Raw genomic sequence first — 24,750 nt, 5'->3', positions numbered from 1 at the left:
AGCGGTCACATGGTAAGATCGCATGACCGTGACGTCAGGTCCTTTCCGAGGATAGGAACTAGTTGCTACCGTAGCTGTAAGTTGTGTCGTAAACTGTGTATTTGTTCTATGGATGTTCTGAGAGTAGGGGCGCTAATACGACTGCAGTGTTTCCTCCCTGCTGCTGTGGCGCTAGAGTCTAAGGAGAGTGTCTCGCTCGTGTACTCTATGGTATGTGAACTCTATAGTATGTGCGCTCTATAGTATGTGCGCTCTATGGTGTGTGCGCCGGAAGCATCTTAGAAACAGAGGCAGAGCTGTGGCGCGGGTATTGTATTTCAAGAGTGCTGGTGAGTGATTTCATGGCCTCGCGTTCTGCCGGCTCACTCAGCTTTACGTGGTCAGTGTTCAATAACTGCTTGCCTTTCTGTTCAGTCCACTGTGGATAGAATTAGTGAGTTAAAGTAGTATAATGTATCACACATGCGTCTCTATAAAGACACGAGCCTTTCCCAGTTAAATGTCATATACTCCAAGTTAATTTATGAAGTGTAGTAGCTTGTTTATTTGATTGCTTGAGGTGCATGCACGTGGGAATGTCCTATTTGTTATGGGGGATAAATTCAGCACTATAATTGTTATCCTCACCTGGGAGACTGACACTGTAGGCCTGGACTGGCTATATGAGTATTCTGGCTGGGCTGCTGTAAGATGTCATATACAGTCACTATTTATTGGGCTGTTGAGGCCTCCATGTTATTGACATGCCAGGGATCCCAGTCTAGACCTGTTGTGCTGCCAGTGTAGAGTTCATTTTGTGGGGATGCACATTTCGCTTATTTGTATTAGTTTTACCGGGGAACCTTCACAATTGACATTGTATGGATTTGGCTTTTATAGACCAAGGGCTCTTACCACTCCTGTAGCTATGCCTCATCCCCCCTATATCTCAATGAAGAGTCGGTGCTTTGTATATATGTATTTTAAGGGATGCACTGAATCCGCATTGTTTGGTATTCAGACGAATCCAGAATGTTTCACAAAGGATTCAGACAAAGCCTAAATTGGATCTGAACGCTAATTTGCATGTGCAAGTTATGTTCAGGAAATTGAGGGAAATTTGCAATTTCCTTAATCATGTGACCTAAAGTCACATGGTTTTAAGGGTTTTGGCTTGGATTTAGCCAAATCCCAAACCAGGATACAATGCTTCCCTATAATTGATTGCCAGGTGCCACACTGGGCTCTGCAATACTTGATCCTTTGGCAGCTTTCAAGTCTGTTTCATTTGTTACTAAAATATTTATGCTCCAAGAAACGCGCTACAGCGCTCCGAATCCTGTGAAAGTGGTTTATTTGTTGGCGCAATAAACCACTTTAACAGGATTCGGAGTGCTGCAGAGTGTGTTTCTTGGAGTTATACGTGGGTACCTGGCAGGGGGACCAGCAGCTTGCACCCAATGCAACAACAAGCGATGAGTTATAGTTGAGCATGCCCACATTTGATTGTACTAAACTCACAGTGGCAGGTTGCAGGGACAACATTGCACTTAGTTGCTAACCATGTTATCCTTGGGGTGTATTTAGGCATAATAGTGATGGCCTATATGCCAGCAGCCGTTGCTATGATTGGGCTGCAGGGTGTTAGCAGTGTTGGGTCCTATTGACATCTTGTGCTTCACTGTGTTTCCTAGTGTACTTTGGTTTCTTCCCTCATTCTAAAAACATACAGGATAAATGTGTTCTTGATAAAATTGAAATTAGTATGAATTCAATGCTAACCTGAATTCATATTTGTCATGCACGGTATTTAGCTATATTACTACTATTTAAGTAATAATATGAACACATGGTTTAACCAGTTGACTGCTGTAGCTAGTTAATTCTGTGGTGGCAGCTGACAGACAATTGAGTGGTAAAACTTTCATTTTCAAGTATCCGTCAAAGAGCCATGAGCAGAACAAAAACCAGAATGCTGTGTACGATATGTTAAATTCTGGAAAAATAATTTCTTTCTAAAACCTATTGACATTAAGTGATAATTGTTTTTCCCTGTTTTGTCTGCTTTCAGCTAAAAGTAGGAATGAAGAGCTTTTGACTGTCGTCCCGCAAAACAAAGCATTTATCCAGCAAAGATGGACCATGTATTGAACCCTGAAGAAAAGGTGTCACAGACAAACTCTGAATCAGGTGGTGCAGATGGAGCCTTCCAACATGTTAAAGGCGAACATTCAAGTCCTAAATTATCAGCAAGTGAAAAATCACTCCCTGGGAATACAAAGTCACCGCTAAAAAGGAAAGCTGCTGAACCAGACTCTCCACCTAAGAGGCCTGTATGTTTCCTTGCTGGTATTTTTGTTGTTCTGATTGTTACCCCTTGTTCAACATAAGATCAGTGATTAGGGCTTGTGCTGGACATACTTTATGCCTGTTGTTTTAATGACAAAAAGGTTTTTGTTATATTTTAAGCTATACCGAGAAATTGAAACTATTCCATGTTTGGTCATTGCGATGTAGATTAGATTTCCAGCAAAAAAAAAATCCCTTCTTACAAAAATAGCATAATGTTTTTTTCTGTGACAATCTAGTTAGTCACTGTTAAACAATAGTCCGTTCATGGCTGAAGTGGAACCTAAATTGCTGATAGAGGGAGATTTTACCAATATAAGGTAATTCAGGGTTGTTGGAACACCTATAAAAGTCACAAACCAGATTACCCCCTTTAACCATGAATACATGCAGAATAAATGCTTCATTGATTCCCTATGGCCAGACATTTGTCTGCAAGATTAATTTTTATGGCGTAGATGACTGATTAGTAATCAGTTGCATGGAATGTTGCAGACTGTACTGATTTTTATGCAAATATGAAATGAAGATGAATAATTGAAATTCGCCACACTTACATTTTATAGATTATTACACCCTAAAAGCAGCAATGAAAACAAACCCTTAAGCAACAATTAGATGTTTTCTTTTGTTTGGGCACATGTAATTAGTGTACATTGTACTTAAAAAAAATTTTAGTCACTCTCGAAAATCAGTAATAGAACATACAAAAATTTTGTACTTTGTATTGTTGAGGCATTCAGATAACTTGATGAATTTAATGAATCTAACACCAATCCACAGAGAATTTATAATTAGCAAATTTTCATTTTTGTCTGCCTAGTTTATTTGACCTTATCAGTGAGTAGTATGTCAGTCCTCCCATAGACATAATACATAAATAACAAAAAATTTTCTATCATAGTGCAGCACCTCCTCTGCTTTAATTATTTATCATTGACTGTAATCTTTCAATTCGATTTAATAATGTGACCAAAAGGAATTTCATTGGGTGCTGAAGTAGGACATTTGCATTCCCATATCCCTTCCTAGCATACCAATTACTACAAACTCAGAAAATTTCAAATTCAGGCAAATTTTCAATAATTTAGACTAAGTGAATGGTAAAGATTATGTAAAGGCTTTTTCAATTCAAAGTGTTACTAGGCCTTTAAGTGTATTGCTTAAAATGCTGATAATGCTAAGCACAATAATATTCCAATTTATTTTTGTTTTTCAAACAGCGTTTAGAAGAAGGCCATGGCTCCTTAGTTGTAACACATTACAATGAACTTCCAGAGACCGGATTAGAAATTCGTAGCCAGTCTCGTATATTTCATCTGCGAAATTTCAACAACTGGATGAAGAGTGCTCTTATAGGTACTTGACACGTCATAGAGTATTATAACCGTTTCATTTGTCGCTCCATGTGAAGTCTTTGCATGTGTTAGTGTTCAGGTACTAAACATTAGACCAAGCCATTAAGTGTTAAGGTACACCATAGCAACTATCTGATGTGTTTTCATAAGTGGCCCTAAATGTGTATGAATATTGGGAATATTGCAAGAAATTATCCTCCTAGCCAGTGCTTCTCAACAGCAAGTTGAGCAGCTTTCCTCCCAGTAGTTCTTACAAAAGCTTTAGTTTCTAAATGCTCATTTTGTATGTAGAATAAATTGAAACATTAAATATGCCTCTGTTTAAATGTTACAGAATAATCGCTAAAACGAAATTTGGATCCCTGGATACTTGATTGCTAAAATCAGAAAACTAAATAAACTGTGTACTCTGACTCTATCAAATTTAAAACTGTAGTTTTCTCTCCCATTGTTGTTGTCTTAAATGGGCCTTCTACCCAAAAACTATAGTTTTCGTGTCGTAGACCCATTTCAAAGCTCTTACAAGCTGAAATATAAATAACAACAAAGGGAGAGAAAACTACAATTTTAAAACTTATATACATTTATTAAAAATGTTTAATAGTTTTAAGTTATGCACAGATGTCATAGTGGTCAATAGCAGTGTTTCACTTTTTCTGTTCTCTGGCTCTGCCGGAGTAAGACCTAACTCCTGTTAAATTTTTTATCAGCTGGCCTGCAACTCTGTTTTATAGAGTCAGGACTAGGAAGAGAGAGAAAGAGCAAAAGTAAACATCCTAACAGATGCTGCTTTCTATTGGAATTACTTTTACAAATACATTGAAAAATATTTAATTTATACCGGAAAGTTGCTTTGAATTACATTTTAATTTTTTCTTTAAGACTTACCACTGGGTTTCAAATAGAATCTGAATATTCTTTGATTTGATGATTAGCAGCACAGCAGCCCGATACCCTGCTGTAAAACAATAGAAATGAACATCCCTGCAAGATTTGTCTATAAGTTTGAATATAGAAGGAATTTCAGTTGGGCATTCTGAATACCATTCCTTTTTGTTGTTATTTAAATATGTCTTAACCTTTTCCATATATCCCCTTAAATTGTACCAGATCTCCTATAATTACATTATAGAAGTCACCATAAAGCCTTTTTGTGGCCTCTTGTGTAGTATATGCTGCATTCAGGTATGTTATACCTTGATTTCATGAGTGACTTTTGCTAGTGATATAATATCCTTCTTCAAGATCATTCTTCAGGATTATTATGGTATAATGGTAAAAACAAACCAGCAAACAAACATCATAATATTTAAATGCATTTTAGTTTGTGTTGTACAATATATATTCAAATATATACTCTTCCAAAATTGTTTCCCCATGACTGATAAAGTAGCTAAATCAGTCTCTTTTGTAAATGTGTCTATGTACCATGTTAAAACCTCAAAATACATTCTAGATTTGTTAATGTATAAAAGTTTTTTTTGGTTAGTGTTTATATCCAACTTTCCCAATATTACATTCTGGAATATTATGTACATGCATGGGTCGCTGAATTTGAATACTTATTTTAGCAACCCTGGGAACTCATTATAGTCCCGTACTATGCTATCGCACCTCTTAGTGCCCCTACTTCACTTGGTTTAAAGGATTGTCAGTTTGGATGTGCTTAACTTATATAACTTATTATTATGTCTTCAGGCGAGTTTGTAGAGAAGGTGCAGCAGAGGACCAGGAACATCACTGTGCTTGATTTGGGTTGTGGAAAAGGTGGAGATTTACTTAAGTGGCGAAAAGGAGGAATCAGTAAACTTGTATGTACAGGTAAGAGACATCATCATTTGCATGAAATCCTGTGGGTCAGTTGCTGCATACAATAAGCCAGCATACCTCTGCCCTTTACCAAGCTGTAGATGGAGTGCTTCTTCTATCAGCAATGCTACATCTTTCATGGTATTTAAATACGGACTTTCTCGGGCTTTAAAATATACCTGTACATTGGTATCATGTGACTGAAAAATTGCATGAAAATATTTTAATATTAATGTGACTTACTTTGCAAATATGTCTGGTAAACTTTTACTATTTTAATCAAGGATATTAGTTGCAATGCTGAAAATACACAATAATATGGCAGGCACAGAAAAGGTTAAAACTGAAAGATTGACACCTTGCATAACATACAGGGTGCTACTTCGTGTGCTTCTGACGTAAGTGATGCATTTACCTGACAGCTGGAGGCATTGGGAAAGTAAACCGCATCTACAGGTGGCAGGTGAACTCCATATATGCTAATGTTTTATGTCTAACTTATGTTCTGCTATCATAGTTTTGGCTCCTTCGGGCCTTGATGGGTAATGGTCCATATAATAGTCAAGAACTATAATGGTCTCTGTTGTAAATCCAAGAGACGTCCACCTCTAGTGAAATGGCAGAGATTTCTAGACACCGTTATGGAAATGGTAAATCTCACCTGCTGGAAAAAGCACTTTGTAACACTTTGGTATTTTACAACCCCTACGCTTTCGTTTCTGAAACTTATTTAATTTTAACATTCTGTAGGAAATTAAATGACAGATAGTAGTTTTGTTACAAAAAAATTAATTTGCATCTCCCGTTTAGCTTTTCATAGTGCTTCCACATAGCAAATGTAGTGTTCCCGAATCCAGGATTCAGTTCGGGAATAGGCCAGGTTTTGACCTTTTTCAGCAGGATTCGGCCAAATCCTTGTGCCTGGCTGAATCACATATACAAATTAGGGGCGGGAAGGGAAATCACATATTGTTTGTCACAAAACCAGGAAGTAAAAATGTTTTTTCTACTTTTTACCCTTCCTGTCCCTAAATTGCATATACAAATTAGGATTCAGTTCAGTATTCGGCCGAATCCCAAATAGTGGATTCGGTGCATCCCTAAACAAATGTAATAACAAAACTCGATGTAGACGGCACTTCTGGACAAAAACCTAACACGTTTCGGCATCAAATCCCTTAATCATAGGCAAATGTAAGTGAATGTCATTGGTAATTAAACTTAGAAGGAAAATTCCACTGAAATAGCCGCACACTGTTAAAAATTCATAAAACTTAAGTTGGGATATTGGTAAATATCTACTCTATTAGTGGAAGGATACAAAATACAGGGCAAAGTTGGTGTTCAGATATTTGAAATCCCAGATATTAATTCTGCTGGGCACCTGTAGGATGCGATGCAAGAAATGTTTCAATAATTTTCCATTCATGTCTGTGAATTTAAAAGTGTTAATGTGCATAATATTTGGGTTGTATTGCTTCTGAAACAATCTGCTAATTGATAAAATGTATGCACTGTCAATTAGCAGTGACTCTTCAGGTGAAAGTTAGATGAAACGGCTAGGGATACGTAATTGCTTGCTAATTTCTTTCTACTGAACTATTGCCGCAGCATTTAATTATGTATAAAAGCTGCGGCTTTTTGATATTCACATTCCCCACAGAATTGGGCAAAGTTAGGTATTGGAAATATTCACATTTTTACAACTTTAACAAAATAAAATTATGAAATATATAAAATAAAAATATATAAATCAGGTTCTATTTATATAAAAAAGATAAATAGTGCTTGAATTATGTACACTGTTGCTCCACATTATAATAAAGAAACTCAATATCAAAAATGAATAATAAACATTTGATTTCTTAATATGTCAACACAGATATAGCAGATGTCTCCGTCAAGCAATGTGAGCAACGATACAAAGACATGAAAAGAAAATCACGAAATGAGCGGATTTTTGAAGCAGAGTTTTTGACTTCAGATTCTACCAAGGTACTACATTACGCAGCTCAATTACGAACAGTCAAGTTTAGATTTTTTTTTCCATGAATCTTTAAAAATTTACTACGCTGATCCTATTGGAACATTTTTAATCAGTTTTGACTTTTAGAGTTTTTCATATATTTTTTGATAGCCGAAAAACTTGGAGGTTTTTGAGGTATTCGGATTTTTAACACATCATTCAGCTTAAAATCGTACGTTTATTTTTTTTAATTCAGATCCTAACAAATGTCATGACATTTGTAGTTTTGTTGTGGTTTCAAAAACCTCTAAAACCTGACCTTTGATTTAAATAGGCTTCCATGTGTCACATTTACTAATTTGAGAAGAATATACTTCTGGTAGTAGTTGATTAAAGTATGTTTTACATTGCAAAGAAACTATGAGAGTACATGTCACACTTGAATACTCGGCAAGAAAAGTGTTAACTAAAGAAACATATTGATTACAGGAGATGTTAAAAACTGTACTTAGCTTAGTATACACTGTATGGAAAACATAATGTGATTTCTTGATGGAAATTACACCTGTGAGTTTTCTTTGCATTTGAACCAGTAAATCTGTCTGGGTATCCAGTTGTCCGATGACTTGATAATAGCAAGGTTATGAATTTGTATTTAAAAACCATAGACAACTTTTATCCTTAAAGGGATCCTGTCATCGGAAAACATGTTTTTTTCAAAACGCATCAGTTAATAGTGCAACTCAAGGAGAATTCTGCACTGAAATCCATTTCTCAAAAGAGCAAATAGATTTTTTTATATTCAATTTTGAAATCTGACATGGGGCTAGACATTTTGTCAATTTCCCAGCTGCCCCTGGTCATGTGACTTGTGCCTGCACTTTAGGAGAGAAATGCTTTCTGGCAGGCTGCTGTTTTTCCTTCTCAATGTAATTGAATGTGTCTCAGTGGGACATGGGTTTTTACTATTGAGTGTTGTTCTTAGATCTACCAGGCAGCTGTTATCTGGTTACCTTCCCATTGTTCTTTTGTTTGGCTGCTGGGGGGAAAAGGGTTTGGGTGATATCACTCCAACTTGCAGTACAGCTGTAAAGAGTGATTGAAGTTTATCAGAGCACAAGTCACATGACTTAGGGCAGCTGGGAAATTGACAATATGTCTATTTCAATAATAATAATAATAATAATATGTCGGATTTCAAAATTGAATATAAAAAAATCTGCTCTTTTGAGAAATGAATTTCAGTGCAGAATTCTGCTGGAGCAGCACTATTAACTGATTCATTTTGATTTTTTTTTTTTCCCCATGACAGTATCCCTTTTATATGGAAACAATGTAGCAGAAGTGATTTCCGCTCCAGGCCTCTGGCTTTTGATACAATATTTCAGGAGGCAGAAGCAAAAGTGACAGAGAACATAAACTACCAGATACTGCAATTCGTAACTATTCCAGTTGGATTTAATGTATATTGGAAAGATGTTTGGAATACAGAACAGCTTCAATTTTAAAGATACCCTTTTTCAGATGACGGGTGTGATTTTTCAAAGTAAAATATTTTCAGAGAGATAATGCTGTTAAATAAAAAAAACAGAGAGAGTAGTTCCTCCTTTTAGAAATGGTTCATTTTATGGTTAAATAGCATAGGCATTGGAATGTGACAAACGTTTTCTTAATTCTACTAAAACTGGTCAGTGGCATTTTGACTTACCGATTCTCTTATTTTAATCATTTTCAGGAGCTTTTATCTGAAAAGTACATTGATCCAGAGATCAAGTTTGACATCTGCAGCTGTCAGTTTGTTTACCATTACTCATTTGAGACATATGAGCAGGCTGACACGATGCTAAGAAATGCTTGCGAAAGGCTGTGCCCTGGAGGATTTTTCATAGGCACAACTCCAGATGGCTTTGAGCTGGTGTAAGTGTTCTTGATATTTTCTATTGCCACTTTCATATTAGGGGATAAAAGGGTGCTGTCTAAAATATTTTGTAGCCTGTCTGATAAAAAGAATAATTTTTCCAACTATGTTTACAAATTGTATTGGGTTTCAGTTTAGGGGGGGAGTCTGACAGTTAATACAAGGTAAATTCCAATTACAAAATTCTCAGTCATCTCCTTAAGACTGTATTTTAGGTTTGCATTAATTTAGGTATTGCAGATTGGTCTAAAGAAATAGCATTATATAACTTTCAGATAGTCTTAGAGGATTCTCAAATGTAAAATGATATATACAGTATTTATATCCCACATCACCAAGGAAATATGTTCATTTACTCGTATCATTTATTCGGAGTTGACATTCTGCAGAGTTTTCCCGGTTAAATTAATGTTAAACATGAATCTACCTGATGCCCTGGTTACCTTCCAGGATAATCTACATGCTACAATTTATCAAAATAATGGGCATTGGCAGTCCTGATTAGAGACCATAAATTCGATTAGGCTTTCTAAGGCTATGATTTAGCTCCACGTGGTATATAACATAGATTGAAACTTATCAGTTTCTACTGCTGCTGAGTTTGACTTTACCACAGTTACATTTGAACTAGGTGAAATATTTGTAAACTATAGAAAATTAAACTAAGGTTTTTTTTTTGTTTTGTTTTTTTACAGCAGTGAATGTAAACTTGTATTTTGCCAAAAAATATTGGTTTCTTTTGTGGACATTAAATTCCTAGCACAGATACTATCTATTAACAGGAGAACTTCCTTATTGTATTCCATATTTTCATCTTACTTTGATGTCTAGTCATACAGAAAAGTTATGCCCTCAAATTATACGCTATTCTTTTTAAAGCAACCATGGAGGATGCTAAATGTAAGACTGGCACATAGAATATACATATAACACCTTTACCTAACTCTCTGAACACTGGCATTCAAATGATGGCCTAATGACATCCAAGATCTGGAGCTGTTGTAGACAGATTTTAAAGGGCAAGTCAACTGAAGTACACTAGAGTGCCAATGTGTTCAGACAACACAGCTGCACTCCTGTCCACTTAAAGGAGAAGTAAATCATAAAAATGAATGGCTAAAAATTCCATATTTTATATACTGAACTTATTGTACCAGCCTTAAGTTTCAGCTTCTCAACAGCAGCAATGATCCAGGACTTCAAACTTGTCACAGGGGGTCACCATCTTGGAAAGTGTCTGCGACACTCACATGCTCAGTGGGCTCTGAGCAGCTGTTGAGAAGCTTAGCTTAGGGGTTGTCGTAAATTATCCTGCACAAAATGAGGTTGGCCTGCCATAAAAGCTGATGCTACAGGGCTGATTATTTGATTTTCATTCCAGTTGCACTGGTTTCTGTGCTGCCATGTAATAGTTATCTGTATTAATTACTAAGCCTTATATTGTGACATTTATATTCTATGTGTACTGTATATTGTGAGTTGGTCCCTAAGTTCAGTAACTGACAGCAGCACAGAGCATTTGCAGTGAATCAGCAGAAAAGAAGATGGGGAACTACTGGGGCATCTTCAGGGGCACATACAGTATCTTTAATGCTAAAGGCTGTGATTGACTGGCACAGAAACCCAAAACATAATGTACAACCATTCTAGCCTACTTCTTTAGTTAGGCTTTAGTTCTCCTTTAAAATTGCACTGGCCCAGGGTACAATCCCTTGAGTGCCATGCCACAGCAATTGTCTCTGGTGTCCTGGACAGTGTGCATGCGCAATAGAATAGCATCGGAATTTAACTTGGGGAGGCATATTTATTAAGGGTGGATATTCAAATTCATATCGAAATTTTTCACTGCACCTCTCCCATGTACTTGTACAGTAATTCAGCAGGTTTTAGGTGGTGAATAGTCTAATTCAAATTCTTAAAGGGCCAGAGTATGAAAAATCTCGAAAATCAAATTTGAATGCTTTAAAAAGCTTGAATTGAGTTTGGATAATTTCCTAGTTGAATTTGACCATTTTAACCACACAAAAAAAAAATCAAAAATTCAAATTTTCAATTCTACCCTTAAAGGGGACCCGTCACCCAAAGAAAAACCATTCCAAATACTATTTTATCACATTAGTCAAGCCAAATGAACTTTAATTACACTATATAAATTATTTGAATCTTGTTTCCTTCAGTCTGGGAATTCATAATTATAGCAATCAGGCAGCATCTATTTTGTGGACAGTTTTATTAAGGCAAGTCTTGCATCATCTCAATCTTGTTTATGCACCAGAATGGGGGACCTGATGTCCATCCCCATGCCCTGGCTACACAATTAAACGGTAAAGAGAACGGGGGAATGTGGGGAGAGCGGTGACATCTAGGAAGTGCTGAATGGAAAGTGATTGTCTGCTCCGCCTCTATGCCACTGGCATAGAGGAGGGGCAGACAATATTTGATTGACAGCTGAGATTTTTAAATGAGCTTACAACAGCTATGAATGCTTTAATAAAAAAATAGAAATTGGATTTCATGTTTAATTTTAAAAGGACTTTTATTATACAGATTTTTGTGTCTGGATGACAGGTCCACTTTAATAAATCTGCCCCTAAACGTTCAGATTTTTTTTTTTGTACTGCCCTTTTGCTCTATCCAGAACAGCACAGAGGATTGCTGGGGCGTTGGGAAATAATGGTGTGGCACTCAGTGTATAGTACTCTGGGCCAGTTCTCTTCAGCAGACAGGAGAGCAGGCCCTGGGTCTAAGTTTAGCTATTATATTCACTGGGGACATGCCTTACATGGCAATCATGGTGACCGTACTAATAATGTTGCAGGTGGGATCAGTGTGAAATTCTGTTCTCTTTGATTTATTCATGAGGACTAGCATAATTTTTTTTTTTTCCCAAACTCAAAATTTGGTAAATCCGCCTGTAAGTTTTGTTTATAAAATACAGAATTTTTTGTCTTTCAAGCCTTTAGTTCTCCTTTAATTATAAGTAATATTAAAGGGGTGGTTCACCTTCAAACAACTGGTTGTTTTCCAATAGATCACCAAAAATAATGATTTTATCCAATTACTTTCTATTTTCTGTCACCTCTGCGAGGGGGGTCGCCAAACCTGTAAACTGTTCTAAATTGATACATTTAGTTGATACATTTCTTCTCTTTGTCCCTGCTGAGTGTAATCTCTGAGTTTCATTACAGGCAGCTGTTAGAATTGATAGTTGCTAATACTCCAGAGATTCTGCTGAGAAATGTATCAACTAAATGTTGCAAAATTGTTACAGTTTGGAGTCTGCGCCTGAATTACTGAGCTGCCAGACTCAAACACCACAGACAGAAATGTTTAACTTTAAACTTAGATTTTGGAAAAACAGTAAAAAATAAATAATGGAAAGTGATTGAAATAAGTATTTTTCTGGGGAACAATCTGAAAACTGAACTGAAAAAAGTCTTTGAAAGGTGAACAACCCCTTTAATTGGGTCCAGGGTGGTTGTTACGAATCTCAAAAATAGTAACATACACATATTAAAGAAGTTACCTTTGAGTTAACTTTTAGTATGATGTAAAAAATTATATTCTCAGACAATTTGTAATTGGTTTTCATTTTTTATTATATGTGGTTTTTGCTTTATTTAGACTTTTATTCAGCAGGTCTCCAATTTTAGCAATCTGGTTGCTAAGGTCAAAATTACCCTAGCAACCATGCATTGATTTAAGTAAGAGACTGGAATATGAATAGGAGAGGCCTGAATAGAAAGATGAGCAATAAAAAGTAGCAGTAACAATACATTTGTAGCCTTACACAGCATTCATTTTTAAATGGGACCAATGACCCCCCATTTTAAAGCTGGAAAGAGTCAGAAGTCAAATAATTCAAAAACTGTATAAAAAATAAGTAATGAAGACCAATTGAAAAGTTTCTTAGAACTGGCTGTTTTATAACATACTAAAAGTTAACCCAAAGGAGAACCACCCCTTTACGTGAAAGCCAGCAATCACGTTATAGTACACCCAATGCTGTGTTTGTATGATTTCAATATTGTATATTTTCCTCTTACAGAAAGCGCCTCGAAGCTTCAGACACAAATTCATTTGGCAATGATGTGTATACAGTCACGTTTGAGAAAAAAGGAAAATACCCTCTCTTTGGATGTAAATATGACTTTAGCTTGGAAGAGGTGGTTAATGTGCCTGAATTTCTGGTGTATTTTCCAGTGCTGGTAGAGTAAGTGACATTTGAATTCCTTCTTTACTGAACACTTCTGCTTTCTCATGTTAATTTAGTTTTAGGAACCGTAGCATAGAAAAATGAAAGTGCTGTAAAGTAATAAAAATATAATGCAGAGTTGCCCTGCACTGGTAAAACAGATATTTGCTTCAGAAACACTCCTATTGTTTATATAAGTGTGTAGCAATGGGGGCATTCATTCAAAGGAGAAAAGGTTCACATTACACAGCAGATAACACCATTATGTTCTACAGAGCTTATCTATTATCCACTATTTAACCTGTGCCATATAGCCTTTTTTTCAGTTTCCAACTTTGCTGCACAGTGGCTTGTTTATATGAACTATAGTAGTGTTATATCTGTTTTACCAGTGCAGGGAAACACTACACAATATTTTATTTACTTTAAAACACTAATTTTTAGCAGATGCTTTGTTGATGGCACAAAGTAGTTGTTTAAAAGTGTCCAATCAGTCACCTTATCTGCTCCTTGTTAGGCATTGCATTGATCCTTAAGCTTTTGGTCTCCTGGAGCTGCAGACTGAGGGGTTGGAATATATTGGAGTGCAGTGCCAAATAGATAACGAAAACTTTGTCTTGAGCAGAGTTATAGTTCAGCAAATAGCAGTATAAAACTGCCATGTTACTTGTTTGTGCTGTAATGATGCTTGTGTTCATCTTGTTAGGATTACAAGTGGGCCAGATTTTCATTTTGTAATGTTGTGTACTTATTAGCTTGAGGTAATGAACTCTTTTTGATTAATAAATAGGTTAAATGCACCCTGATCATTATGATATTGAATTTTAGCTTTAGCCCTGTTGTGAAGTTTTTTTTTTTTGTTTTTTTTTAGTTACTCCACCCTTTCTTAATTAAAAGAACATTAACATCGAAAAATGAAAGGGTTTTGTTTGGATTCAAAGATCCCTGCTAAGTAGCCATGGGGGCAACCAGCCAAGTTTACGGACTGGGCTAGAGTGCATGTGTTTATATAGCATTAGTAATAGTGTAAAATACAATGGTTTTAAGACTTAAACAGGAAGAGGGAAAAAAATCAGTTTGACTCTACATAACCATAGAATGAATACCCTCTTAATATAAAATAGTATTTGTTACCAATGAATAGTTTATGGGTATATATTGCTGTTTATTGTACAAAAATGCTTATAATATTTATTCTGTAAAATGTTGATTATTAGTTGCAATACTATTGACCACCATGAGATGTCACTAATCTACAGTTTGGGACAGATGCATTTACGGGTTTTTTTTATATTAAAATGTGAAAATGGATTGGAAAGATTCTGAATGAAAAAAGTGTGGGTGGACATAACACATCTATTTACTTTACAGAATGGCTAAGAAATATCAGATGAAACTAATCTACAAGAAGACCTTTCGGGAGTTTTTTGAAGAGAAGGTTAAGAATGACGAACAGAAAATGCTGCTGAAAAGAATGAAGGCTTTGGAGGTAATTTATTAACCTTTTTCTATATTTTTTTTTTACATAAAATTTACAGAGGTGTAAAGTGCATTGGAATTTAAGGCATAAGTAATGACTCAGAACTTTAAAATAACCCTGAATTTCTTATGGAACCTGAGCATATGTTTCCTGTTAAACACAATCATATATTTATTTAAATATATGTATTTAAAACAGGTGCAAATTCCTATTTAACGTGATTCTGTCATGATTTTTATGATGTTTTTATTTCTAAATTACAAATAATTCACTGTACCATATGAAATTTCATTCCTGAACCAGCAAGTGTGTTTTTTTTTTTTAACTGTAATATTGGTGTGTAGGCAGCCATCTCAGGTCATTTTGCCTGGTCATGTGCTTTCAGAATAAGGCAGCATTTTAGGATGGAACTGCTTTCTGGCAGGCTGTTGTGTCTCCTATTCAATGTAACTGAATGTGTTGTAGTGGGACCTGGATTTTACCTGTTTCTCAAGCTGGGGCACCAGTGCACATGCCAATTTCTATATAACAGCAAAATGATAACATTTAAAAAATTAATATTAAAACATTATTGAAAACATTTTTGCAATATGCTGAGTTTTCAGAATTGCAATGACGTATAATTTAGTAGCTGCTCAGACCCAGCCAATTTTTAATCTCATTACACATAATTTCTTAAAAAATAAGTTAATGAAAAATTGATGAGGGTGTTATTCTAAGCATTTTTGCAACGTACGTTCATTATTTAATTATTTATTTTTATTCCAAGAAATTAAAGTAGACGTCCTTAAGAGGGATATAAATGAGCTGGAGAGAGTGCAGAGACGTGCAACTAAACTGGTTGGAGGGATGGAAGACTTAAATTATGAGGGGAGGCGTCTAGGTTGGGGTTGTTTTCTCTGGCACTTGCGAGAGGACATTATTACACTTTACAAGTACATTAGAGGACATTATAGACAAATAGCAGGGGACCTTTTTACCCATAAAGTGGATCACCGTACCAGAGGCCACCCCTTCAGACTAGAAGAAAAGAACTTTCATTTGAAGCAACGTAGGTGTTTCTTCAGTCAGGACAGTGAGGTTGTGGAATGCACTGTCGGGTGATGGCTGATTCAGTTAATGCCTTTAAGAATGGCTTGGATGATTTCTTGGAGAGACATAATATTAAAGGCTATTGTGATACTAAGCTCTATAGTTAGTATAGGTATGGGTATATAGAATTTGTGAAAGTAGGGAGGGATGTGTGTATGGATGCTGGGTTTTCATTTGGAGGGGTTGAACTTGATGGACTTTGTCTTATAAATTATTTTGTTACAACAGTGCCACCTGCTGGTCATTTTCTGTTCATTCTGACCAACAAGTAGTCAAGGAATTTGTCAGAAGAAAGAGGACTGGTCTGATGTTTTTCTGGTTAGGAAAGATTTGAGAAAGGTTTTTAATTTTTTTCTTAAGCAGAAAAACATCAGACCAGGCCTCACTCTTTCTCCCCGACAACTCGGAATGGTCAGAAAATGGCCAGCAGGTGGCACTGTTGTAACAAAATTAATTTATATTAACAATGTATCCTTAATATTTTGTAATAAAAAAATAAATAATGAATGTACATTGCAAAAGTGCTTAGAATAGCACTCTCATCAATTTTACATTCAGTTATTTTTCACGTTTACTTATCCTTTAAAGAATTCTATTTCTAATTATTATAATTTTAAGTGGATCATTGATGCAAAAGATTTTACTTTTTATATTTCAATGTTTTTCACTGATTCATTTGTTTTGTTTTAATTTTCAATCATGTAGTCATACCCTGCAGCTCCAAATACAAAATTGGTCTCTGGGAGGACTGAAGATTATGAACATGCGCAAAAAATGGTAGAAAATGGTCAAATCAAGTTACCTTTGGTAGGTTATTTGCAGAAGTTGTGTACAAATACACGTTCTTTTTAACATTACAGTACACGGGGTACATTAACCTATGTATTTTTGTTCATTACTGGCTCATAGTTTCACTGATAATGTTCACTTTGCTAAGGGGGAAGGAAAGGGACAGTGATTCACTGAAGTATGGCTCATGGAGGCATGTGATTGTTTCTTTTGGCACCATGTTACAGTAGAGGAGCCCCCTTAAACTGCTACTACCTCCGGCACCAAACACTGATTGTAAGATATGATATAGTAAGGCTAGACATGCAAACTAATAATTCTTACCACTGGCATGAAACCTTGTTTTTTTATTGTTTTAAAAACACATATAAGATAAGACAAACCATGCCATTAAAGTAATAGTTTCCATGATAAGTTACTTGGATTAATGTATCTTTCACCGATTTGGCTGATAATTTAGCCTCTTTAAACATTTTACACGATTTTGCGGCATCAGGGTAGTTGCTCACACAGGTGCAGTTCACAAAGGGAGCGGAGCCCTCTACTTTATAACTGATTTGTAACAATAGTAAGGACCAAGACTTCTTACACATCTGCAGAAGTGTGTTTTTCTGTGGGTAATTAACCTGCATTAGAAAATGAGGCTCTCTGTGTAACTAAGTTTTTGTCATTTTAACTTGCTTGCAAAACACAGTTCTGCTTTCCCAAGCGTTTTGAGTGGACATTCATTGCTGCATTTTTCACCCAGAGTAAATGCAGGAAATGTTTTTATAAGCTGCCAACAATGCAGCAATTTAATTTCATGTGATAATTTTACACACTGTTCTGTGGACTGCAGTATCCATTTATATTTCAGCATTTGTGTTACGATTAAATTGATATTTTTCATTTTATAACACCAGCTGTCAGGAATTACCCAATGAATATCCCTTTAAATTAGACTGGTTTGCCAATCTAACTGTATTTATTTTTCTCTTCCCAAAGGGAACTTTGAGCAAGTCTGAATGGGATGCTACAAGTAAGTATTCACTATATCATATGACCAGATAACCCAGTAGCTCACAGACTTATTAGAGTAATGTCTCCATAAACATTCAAGTCAGTGGTGTAACTAATGTTTGGAGGGTCCCCCTATAACCCTTTAGAGGACTAATGAAGCACATTTTTGGGCAGCATCACTTACCAAAAAAAAAACAGTGAAAATATATGCCATGGTGATATTTTTGGGAACACCTTCAAATACTATAATCATTGTAGAAATGACCAATAAGCACTCAATTGAGCCTAGAATTGCCAGTAAGATCAATGCAGAAATGTCCCAGACATACCATTAAGATCATTTCAAAAATGGCTTATGAGCACTCCATTACCCCAGGACTTAGCAGTGAGATGTCTGCAGAAAGGGCCACTGAACACTGCACAAATAGATTGAAAGCATTACCTCACCAAGCAGAATACTACACTTCTTTACCAATCCCACTGCTGCTTTTCTGGATCTCTGCTTCTACTGCCTAAAGAAGAATTCTGCTTTAGTAAAGGAATCTACAAATATCCATTACCCACCTTTTTGTTACCACTGTTCCTTTGGATAGTGCTGCATGTTTGGGCTTTCAGTTTTCTCACCTGCAAGTTATTAATAGTCATAAGCGTAATTTGAACTTTCTTCCCCCTGATACGATTACCTTGGAGGTCATATCTTTATGTACTCATTCACTCTGTAAATGTGGTGTAGTGTAGATTTGCAGCTAGACATGCATTCTGATCCATTAGCACTGTTAAAGGTTATGCTAAAAATGATGGGATATTAAGCTTGGCAGAAGGCAGAGGGTTTTCAAAGATGATGACACTGTGCGTTGCAATTATTCCCCATATAACATACTGCGTCTCCCGCTTTAATTTCTGTTGCTGTAGGTCAGGGAATTACATAGCTATTACAATTATTTAATAATTTTAAGAGCCCATACCACTTTTTTTTAATTCTAGAAAGCGTAAAAAGGTTCTATTCTCTACAATTTATATTCATTTTAGTGCTGGTCCGAGTGTCTGATGGCTTGATTTAAATGTTATTTGGGAAAAATACTTTCCTGCTGCAAACTAGTTGTTTATTTTGTTCTGCATATTGTTTTGCAATACATTATTTTCGAACAGATTTGCAAAACTGAACACATTTTATCATTGTTAATGTGACACCCATAGTAAAATAAATTACTTTTCAGTGGGATATTAATTTTAAATTACTTGGGAACATTTTTTCATCTAAACAACAGTCTCCATACACTGGCAACAAATCACACCAAAAATTCTTCTCCACCGGCAATAATTGAAATAGCTGAAGGTAAAAATCTAAAAAAAACTATGCATCCCAAAATCATCTGAAGTTTCCTTGTGAGGCAGCTTCAGAAGAATGAAGTGACGTGTAGATTTTACTACCACATCAGCAAGATTGTTTGCAATGCTTATGAGTTACCATATGATTTGTAAATGGCTTTTTTACTCACAATGTAAAACCTTACTTTTCTTTATTCTGAGGGTCAAATTTGACTAATTTCTAAAGATGAATCTGAAGAAGAAATAATTATTTATTTTTTTTAAAGTTGAAAAACAAACTGCTTTAGTAAGTTGTAAGAAAACTCATATATGCTAAAAAAATTGATGTCTAAAACCTAAAATATTTTGTCCTAAACTTGACCATCAGTCCATCAGTTGAAATAATGCCTTTGCTGAAAAACTATTCCTGTAATATGATTGCTGCATGAAAATGCTTTTAGCAAATGAGCCTCTGATCTGCTTCTATGCTTGCCCTGATTTCAGACTTATCTCAATGAAAAGCTTGAAAAATGTTGTTTTTTTTTTTTTAGACTTCATTGAAACTCTTTAGTTTGACATGACCTGTTTTTCATGAACCTATTATGATTCTTGGAAAGTACTCATTTGATGTTTGCTTAATATAAGCTGACCTCATGCATCATATTTTCCCAATTGATTTTGTACCTTTTCGAGTACTAAATTATCTTGATGTTAAATAAGTCCTTAAGTTAAAGAAGTTTGAGAAAGAAAAGTCTGGCTGAACCTTTAGGAACGTGTGTGTTCCACATGTGTGTGTTCCACACGCACACGCACACACACACACACACACACACACACACACACACACACACACACACACACACACACACGCGCATAACCAGATGTAAAGTATACTTATCTGCTGCAGCTCCTCTGTTCCTTTCACCACCAGCATGGCTTTCTCCTCATTGTTTTTTAGGGACTAGGAAATATGGATGTGAATAAAGTATATAAGTGCTTACTTTTGTATGGTTTGGAATACTGAAGATAACTTTATACTATATGTGGGGGATAATGAGTCACTTAAAGCTACTTATTGAGGTTTGTGAGCTTCTAGGATACCTCCTTAGTATAGTTACATTTTGTATTTTCTTTTTTCAACCCGTATTTACGAAGTTCAATCTCTGCAAATTAACATCAGTGCACATGTATTGCATAAACAGAGCAGAGAAACATAGTTAGGGTGTAGAAGGGCTACAAAGAGCCCTTCACTATGCAAGACATGCAGGGGGTTGTTTATCAAGGTCTGAATTTTTCGAAGTATTGCTAACATAAAAATCCGATTAACTCCGACTGCCTGAATGGACATTAAAAAAGTCCGAAAAATTGGGGCGGCCAAAAATCTGATAACTTCAGAGCTTTGCCCGAAAAGTATAAATTTTTCGTACTTTTCCGCTAATACTACACATTTTTTGGACTTTTTGGTTCAAAATCCACAAAATTATTGGATATCAGTACTGACAGCAGCACAGACACTAGGATCTTCCCCATTGACTTATACAGGACCTCGAGAGCTTTGAGATACCGGATTTTCTCAGACAGACTTTTGCTTTAATAAATTTAGAAAACTACAAATTATTCGAATTTCAGATATTCGGAGCATCCTAAATAACCCCCGTAGTGTAAGGCCTCCTGTAAACAGCAGGCATTCACGTCCTTTATGCTATGCACATAAAACTGACTGGCCAGAGACATGCAAATCACTCCTTAAAGTGCCTGTTACCAACTATACATCCAAAACCGCTATGTTCTAAAATCTTGCACTGTTGAGCTCTAACCAGATCAAAACAAGCTGTCTGCAAATTTGGATATATCTTCTGGCTCTGGATGCATAGATGGCCACAGGGACATTAAGGAGTGACTTTGCATTTCTCCGCCCAAAATTCCTTATGGGTTTAAGGCAGTTCTATGTGTATAACATGAGACTTGTAAATACATTTTGTATTGTGAAGGCTTTACACTGCATCACACACACACACCAACTACATATAGCTATACCTTTACTAAACTAATGTAGATCTTAAGATGGATATTATGCTTGTTCAAGAGATCATCCAAGCCACTTATAAAGGCATTGATATGACCTGCCATCAACCTGCAGGGCATTCCACAACCTCACTGCCATTAGTGAAGACTGCTTTAAATGAAAGAAACAAAACTGTAACACATTGGATTACGAAGTGATGAGATCACCACTTCATATACAATGTACCAAGCCAACTAGTTCAGGGACGTTTTGTATCAATGTAACAGAAAATATCTAAAACGTAACTTTTAATGTAAATGCCATTAAAAACATGGTAGCGCAGCCATACACAAACTCACAGCATATTCATCACATAGCTGTGCAGGACCTTGTCCTTAAAATAACTTAGTTAAAAACAAGCGTAGGATGACTAGGTAGTGGATTCAATTGTACGTTAGAAATTTTGTAAGGTATCGGCGTTCTAGTTTGCCGAGGTACAATTCAAATTATACTTCAAAGGCATAATGCCACCAGTACCCTCCCTTCCAAACTTTCCTCTGTGCAAATTCTACCTATCTACGTCGGGAAGAGTGGGAGCTATCCACACCACCTACACCGCCCAATGTGTTTCGCTGCCTAGCATCTTCGTCAGGGGGATCCTTTTTGAAATGACACCTCGTTAGCAATTTGCCACTCTCTCTGCACCATGCAGGAAAGAATTTTTAAGTAAAGAGGTATGGCAAAGACAAAGCTAAGCTCCAGTAGTACCCATCTGGCCTTGGACCTTTGGTCACCTAGTCTCTTAAATTTCCTTGTGAGACACCCATGCATCAAAAAGTGATGAAAAATTCTGTCTTATCCAAATGTTGTTTAAAAGAAATCCCTTAGTCTTTTGAATTTCCAATAGTTATTGAGCTACAGTTCCCAGAATGCCTTTAGCTTTACACCATTTCTAATTTATAGTTTAGCCGCTTGAGGTACCTTTCTTTTACTCTGTTTGAATGAGGTTGCCTTACACCAGATATGTCTGCTTCCACTTATATAAATAAGCAGATATACAAAAAAAACGGTGTCCTGTGCAATACAACATATGCTGGTGTTTTTATAAACATTAAGCATAACTTTTATTAAAGCTGACCTGTCACCCAGACATAAAAAGCTGCATATTAGTCATTTTCCAATTAAACATGAAATCCAAATTCTTTTTTTTTTTATTAAAGTATTCATAGCTGTTGTAAACTCATTAAAAAAATCTCAGCTGTCAATCAAATATTGCCTGCCCCTCCTCTATGCCTTAAGGGGCAGGCAATTACTTCACTTTCCATTCAGCACTTACTGGATGTCACTGCACTTCCCACATCCCCCCACTCTCTTTATCATTTAATTGTGTAACCAGGATGGACATTAAGTCCCCCATTCTGGTACCCAAACAAGTTCTGAGATGATGGAAGGCTTTCCTTAATAACAGTGTCCACAAAATGGCTCCTGTCTGCTTGCTATAATTATTAATTCCCAGACCAAAGGAAATAAGATTCAAATAATTTATACAGTGCAATTAAAGTTTACTTTGCTTGACAAACGTGATAAAATAGGATTTGGAATTTTTTTTTCGGTTGACAGGTCCCCTTTAAAGTGGACCTGTTACCCAGACACACAAATCTGTTTAATAAAAGTCCTTTTCAAATTGAACATGAAATCCAATTTCTATTTTTTTATTAAAGCATTCATAGCTGTTGTAAGCTCATTTAAAAATCTCAGCTGTCAATCAAATATTGCCTGCCCCATCTCTATGTCTTAGGCATAAAGGCAGGGCAGGCAATTACTTTCACTTTCCATTCAGCAGTTATTAGATGTCACTGCTCTCCCCACATTCCCCCGTTCTCTTCACCGTTAAACTGTGTAGCCAGCGCATGGGGATGGACATCAGGTCCCCTATTCTGGTGCACAAACAAGATTCTGATATGTGGACAGTGTCCACAAAATGGCTCCTGCCTGATTGCAATAATTATGGATTCCCAGACTAAAGGAAACCAGATTCAAATAATTTATATAGTGTAATTAAAGTTTATTTTGCTTGACTAATGTGATAAAATAGGATTTGGAATAGTTTTTTTGGGTGGCAGTCCCCTTTAAGGGGAAAGTATAGTCTACGTTAGGTTTATCTTCACTTCTTTTTATGTATGTAACTCATCTTGTTAATGGCAAAATATTTTCTTGGGAAAATATGCATTTCCATATGTGAAGCAGATTTTAGCCATGGGAATCATGTTTTAATAGATAAAAGCAAAATCAAAGGGGAACATCTTCAGTACCCTGAGTGCAAATTGTTTGGAACTGTGTTAATTGGGCCAGAGTTTGAATGCTCCCCACTGTGCTTGATGGATTATTCCTCCTATTCATGCCTTCTGGATGTTCTCTCATCTTTGTATATGTTTTTGTTTCACTATATACTAGAAGGACTATGGCCTCCATCTGTAACTGCTGCAGAGGTTTGGGGTATTGTAAATGAAATGGGATGATACATAGGGATCTGCAATAACCTTGCACAAATGTTCTGTGATTAAATGGCTGCTTAATCTTTTTTCACTTTAATTTCTTAGGTATTTATTTGCTGTTTGCATTTGAAAAGCAAGCCTAAACGAAAACTTCGTTCAGAGAATCGGAACAAGTTTCGCATTTGGAGCGAAAGAAATTTTGGTTTTTTTTTTCTTTCTTTTTTGTATTTGTGCATTCATGTAGTAAAAATCCCGGTGCCAGTTATACTGTAAATACTTGTCTGCGAGAGGTTACCAGTAAGTACGAGTACAAGACGGCACATTGCTAGGTATTTTTTTACATTAATCTTATAGGAATATTTCATATACTTGATGAAAGAGAGCCCTATTTCTTTGTATGTAAAACATGAATGTATATTCTGCTGTTTACCTTGCTGTTTTCATATGTGATGTTTTTAGGACTGGAGTGGTATAGACTGTCAGCCGGTACAAGCAAATTATTTGGTTCTGTGAATGTTTTACTGACCTTTGTGTACATTTCAAAGCTGGTATTTATAAAATAATTTGAGTTTCCAGTAAAACATTTTTAAAACTTTTAATTTATACAATCTAGTTTATTCAGAATGGATTGAGTGTACCACCTCCACAAGTCCGCATTACTGTTCTGCAGTATATTTAAGGGTAATTGGGTGCTAATAAAAGCAAATGTACCTTGGACATGATTTAATGGTGAATTCTGAGTCTGTTGTTCAGCATGAAGCACACTAAATAAATGCATTGCCACTCGGACTCTGCCATTCATTGTCCTTGGGTCTAAACTGAGCAGTCTCTTACTGTAAAATGCATGGCAAGAAAATCGTGAAGTTGTCATGGTTACTAAGCAGGGTTTGGCTAATTTTAGCCTGACATTCTGCGACCAGCAAAAACAAGCCTTAATGAACTCAATGTACACACTTACAAAGAAGGCTTGAGAATAGCCCTAAATTTATGTTTTACTGTCCAGGGAAT

The 24,750-nt window shown here is 36.0% G+C and overlaps 1 protein-coding gene across 4 annotated transcripts; it reads left to right on the top strand.

Annotated features, from left to right (window-relative positions):
* Window positions 1-25: 25 nt before the first annotated feature.
* Window positions 26-24,531, top strand: rnmt.L (RNA (guanine-7-) methyltransferase L homeolog). Of its 4 annotated transcripts, none has more exons than XM_018266334.1 (11): window positions 26-76; window positions 2,051-2,312; window positions 3,552-3,687; window positions 5,385-5,507; window positions 7,378-7,490; window positions 9,197-9,378; window positions 13,428-13,592; window positions 14,946-15,063; window positions 16,852-16,953; window positions 17,920-17,953; window positions 23,848-24,531. In XM_018266334.1, the coding sequence occupies exons 2-11, from the start codon at window positions 2,115-2,117 to the stop codon at window positions 23,883-23,885; spliced, it is 1,209 nt and encodes a 402-aa protein (XP_018121823.1). In that variant the 5' UTR covers window positions 26-76; window positions 2,051-2,114; the 3' UTR covers window positions 23,886-24,531.
* The last annotated feature ends 219 nt before the right edge of the window (window positions 24,532-24,750 follow it).

Source organism: Xenopus laevis, chromosome 6L (genome assembly GCF_017654675.1).
Source record: "Xenopus laevis strain J_2021 chromosome 6L, Xenopus_laevis_v10.1, whole genome shotgun sequence".
Taxonomy (NCBI): Eukaryota; Metazoa; Chordata; class Amphibia; order Anura; family Pipidae; genus Xenopus; species Xenopus laevis.
This window is presented reverse-complemented; position numbering and strand designations above follow the sequence as displayed.